The sequence below is a fragment of the Canis lupus genome, chromosome 32 (assembly GCF_048164855.1).
Source record: "Canis lupus baileyi chromosome 32, mCanLup2.hap1, whole genome shotgun sequence".
Lineage (NCBI taxonomy): Eukaryota > Metazoa > Chordata > Mammalia > Carnivora > Canidae > Canis > Canis lupus.
The window spans coordinates 41,465,045-41,468,527 of NC_132869.1; the positions used below are offsets into that span (position 1 = coordinate 41,465,045).

The window sequence follows — 3,483 nt, forward strand, 5'->3', positions numbered from 1 at the left end:
AGTGCCTGAGTCTGGGGGACGGGGCTCACTGATCCAAAGCTCAAGGGGAGGTAGGGGTGGGGGAGGAACTCCCTAAAGAGCCCCTCCTGTCAGCTGCGGAGACTCACCTCTTGTCACTGGAGTGATTGATTTCAGGGTCTTGCCAGCAACATTCCTCCCCATCTTCTTTCCGTACTTGCTGTTAAGTTGCAAGTGGTAGGGTCTGCTTGAGATCCTGGGGCTACGTGCCCCCCCAGCACCCCGTCCGCCTTCACTGGCCAAAGTCCTTCCGGCACACAGCACTCCTCCCCCCACCCCCAGCCCCAGCTGACTTGAGCTGGACCCAGAGGCTTACGAGGCTGTTATCTCTCAACAGACAGCTGTGCAGGGCTGGAGGCAGCAGCTTATCAGGGAGCCTGCAGTGATTCACAGCCCAAGTTCCAGCTTCTCTGCTGAATAGTAATTTCCAGCAGTGGATTTGTGCTCAGTCTGTCTCCTCCCCCTCTCCCAAGGGTGTGCTGTCCTTTCTGAGAGAGCAGTGAAGGGGAGATCCTACGGATGGCGAGGAGGGGTTTGGTGCCAGCTTTCTGGATATGGCTGTCAATTGGCAGGAGGCGGCAGGTTTAGGGAGCCCGGTGGGGTGTGCCTCCCTTGGCAGTGACCCCCAGGGGAGTTCACTGGGGCCTGCCAGCCTGCCTGCCTTCCCAGGAAAGCAATGAGCTCCTCTCTTTCCCTCAGTGGTGGTGCACGGGGGGGGGGGGGGGGGGGGGAGGGGGCACAAAGGCCCCCTTCTGGCTACCAGCCCCTGAGCCTAGAGCCAGACAGAAAGCTGAGAGAAGAGGCCAGGGACTGGGCAACGTGCCCCTTGTTCCACCTTGGAACAAGACTGCAGGCTGGAGGGGATGGAGACCCAAGGCCACAGGCCAAAGCAGTTTCCACATAGGTTAAGTGCTAAGAAAGAAACCTGGGGCCAGAGCCATTTTTGTGTTTGTTTTATTGGAAGCAGGACTCCAGCTCAGGGGGTAAGGCAGAGAGTTCTGTCTGGGGTCTGTCCTTCTGGGCCAGCAGGGGAAGGGGGACTGTTAAGAGAGCTAGAGCCCATGGGGACGCCCCTGCACCAAGATAGCAGGATGCTCCTTAACAGCAGCAGGGTAAGGAAACTAGAGAGGAAGAGGTCTTCCCCAGTGACATAGACCGCCCCCCCCCCCCCACTGTCCTGCCTTCCAGCCGTCTGCTGTCCTTCCTCGCCCCTTGCCTCAGCCGCCAACGGTGGAGAGGGTGCCAAGAGCTCTCCTGGGGCCACACACTGTCCTCGGGAACACCGGATGCCTCCAATCCTCGGGGGTCCTGGGCAAGGCTCAAGAGTCCCCCTGCCCACCGTCCCCTCCCGGAAGAAGGTCCCGGCATGGCTCGGTGGACTTGTGCGTCTCCAGGCAGCCCAAGTGGCGGAGCAGCCAAGCGCCCACGACGCTTCCCTGGGGTCCCCGCCCCGTAGCCCCGGGCCCGGTGCTGACGGCGCGAGGAGCTACGTCCCGAGCACCTCCCGGGCACCGAGCACCGGGGCATGAAAGGCTGGAGATGCGGCTCAAGGTCGGGGCTCCGGGGGCAGGAGGGGCCGGCCCCGCGAGCTCTCAGGCCATCGGACGCTCCTCCGCGGTCCCGGGCTCAGGTCGCAGGCGCTTGGCGGAGCCTTCGGCAGCCGCGGCTCCCCCCGGGCCCCGCTTGGACGTCGGCGCGGCGGGCTGCGACGAGGGTCCCGGATGGGCGTCCGGGGGCTGGTAGCCGGGCTGGCGCGGATCCAGGGCGTCCTTGCAGAGCAGGATGGCGAGGCCGGGCACGTTCTTGAGGACACTGAGGCTGGCGGCCGGCTCTCCAGGCCTGTGCCCCGGCGCGGGCCCCGGCGGGAGGCTTTGCCACACCTCGCGCACGCTCCGGTAGCGCAGCCGCGTGACCTGGTGCAGGCCCGCCAGGCGGCGCTTGAGGATCTCCGCGCACGTGACGGTCTTGGTGGAGGCTCGACCGCAGCCGCTGAAGACGATGGCGCGCGTGGCGGGCTGCGCCATGCTGGCCGTGGCGAAAGCCAGCAGGTTCCGGATCTTGCTGCCCTCCTTGACCCGCATGTGCACAGCGCCCGGCGCCAGGTCGGCGAAGGGCCCGGAGCCCGGGCCGCCCCCCTCGGCCCCCTCGCCCCCCGGCGCCTCCTCCGAGCGCACCTTACGGAAGTTCTCCATGCGCCGTCGTTGCCCGGACCGCGGGGGCGCGGACTTGGCCATGGGGCCGCCTCAGCCCTGGGGCTGCATGGCCGCCGCCGCCCCTGGCCAGGGCCCGCAGGTACCGGGGTGCGGGAGCGCCGCGGACGCCGGCGGGCGGGCTGGGACGGCGCGATCCTCGCCCCCGACCGGCTCCAGCGGGCGCCGCTCTCCGCCGCGCTCTCCGCGCCCCGGGCTCCGCGCCTTCAGCGGCCGCCCCGCCCCGGAGCCCGGAGCCCCGCCCCCGCCAGGCCCCGCCCCCGCCAGGCCCCGCCCCCGCCCGAGCCCCGGCCGCCTCCGGGATCCAGTCCCGAGTCCCGCCACCGGAGCGGTGCGCGGGGAGGTGCGGCGGCGGCGCCGGGGCGGAGCTGCGGGGCGCAGTTCCCCCGGAGTCGCCATCTGCCCTCCCTGAGCCAGCCCTCGTCAACGGGCGACCTGCGTAAAAACTGTGTGTGCGACGCCAAAGCCGCCTGGAGCCGGGCGCCCCAGCCCTTGCGCCCCCCGTGCCCTCGCAGGGAGGTTTTGCCCCCCGCCCCCCGGGGGAACGCCTGCGCCCCGTCCCCCACCCGCGCCCGAGCCGCTCCTCCCGCCTCAAGGACGGCGGGGGCGCGAGCCGCAGAGTGCGGGGGCCCGGCTGCAGCTGCGCCCCGCGCTGCCCCCCGCGCTGCCCTCGGAGCGCCACGTCGCGGCGGCCGGGGACGGGTGGAGCCGGAGCTGGAGCTCGCGGACCCCGGCAGGCCCGGGCCGGGGGTGAGGCTGTGGGCCAGGCTGCCCCTGCGGCGCGTGGGACGAGCCCGGGAGAGCCCCTCCCAAGGGCGCGCCTCCGCGCGTGGAGCGTCCACTGTTGGGGTAAGCCCGGCGCTGCTCCCTGGTGACGTGGACCCCCCCTTTGTCCCGGGAGGAACTCGTTGACGGTCAGCCGCGGCCCCCTGACACCCAGTGGGGTCCATTTCCAAAAAGGAGGCCCGAGGAAGGCAGGTTTTGAGAGGGAGAAGGGTGGCAGGTGGGAAGTGGAGGCCGCGGAGGCGGTGTGGAGCCACCGGGTGCCCCTCTCCGGGAACCCCGCCGGCCGGGAGAGGCGGGACAGAGCGGGGGCTGGGGTGGGAGGACAGGATGGGCGCGAAGTTCGCAGGCACTGGGCCCCCCGCAGCGCTGCCCTGGCCCGCGCCGTCGGGCGGGGGAGTGGGGCGGCCCCGGCCCGGGTGGGGGCGACCAGCGCGGGGCGAGCCCCGGAGGCGCGGCCGGGAAGCCTGAA

The 3,483-nt window shown here is 70.6% G+C and overlaps 1 protein-coding gene across 1 annotated transcript; it reads right to left on the bottom strand.

The window, feature by feature from the left end:
- Window positions 1-956: 956 nt before the first annotated feature.
- On the bottom strand, window positions 957-2,432 carry RPP25 (ribonuclease P/MRP subunit p25). Its single transcript, XM_072809702.1, has one exon. The coding sequence runs from the start codon at window positions 2,250-2,252 to the stop codon at window positions 1,611-1,613; it is 642 nt and encodes a 213-aa protein (XP_072665803.1). The 5' UTR covers window positions 2,253-2,432; the 3' UTR covers window positions 957-1,610.
- Window positions 2,433-3,483: the final 1,051 nt, after the last annotated feature.

Coding starts and splice junctions, on each gene's coding strand:
- RPP25 (XM_072809702.1), bottom strand. CDS start 2,252: ATGGCCAAGTCCGCGCCCCCGCGGTCCGGGCAACGACGGCGCATGGAG.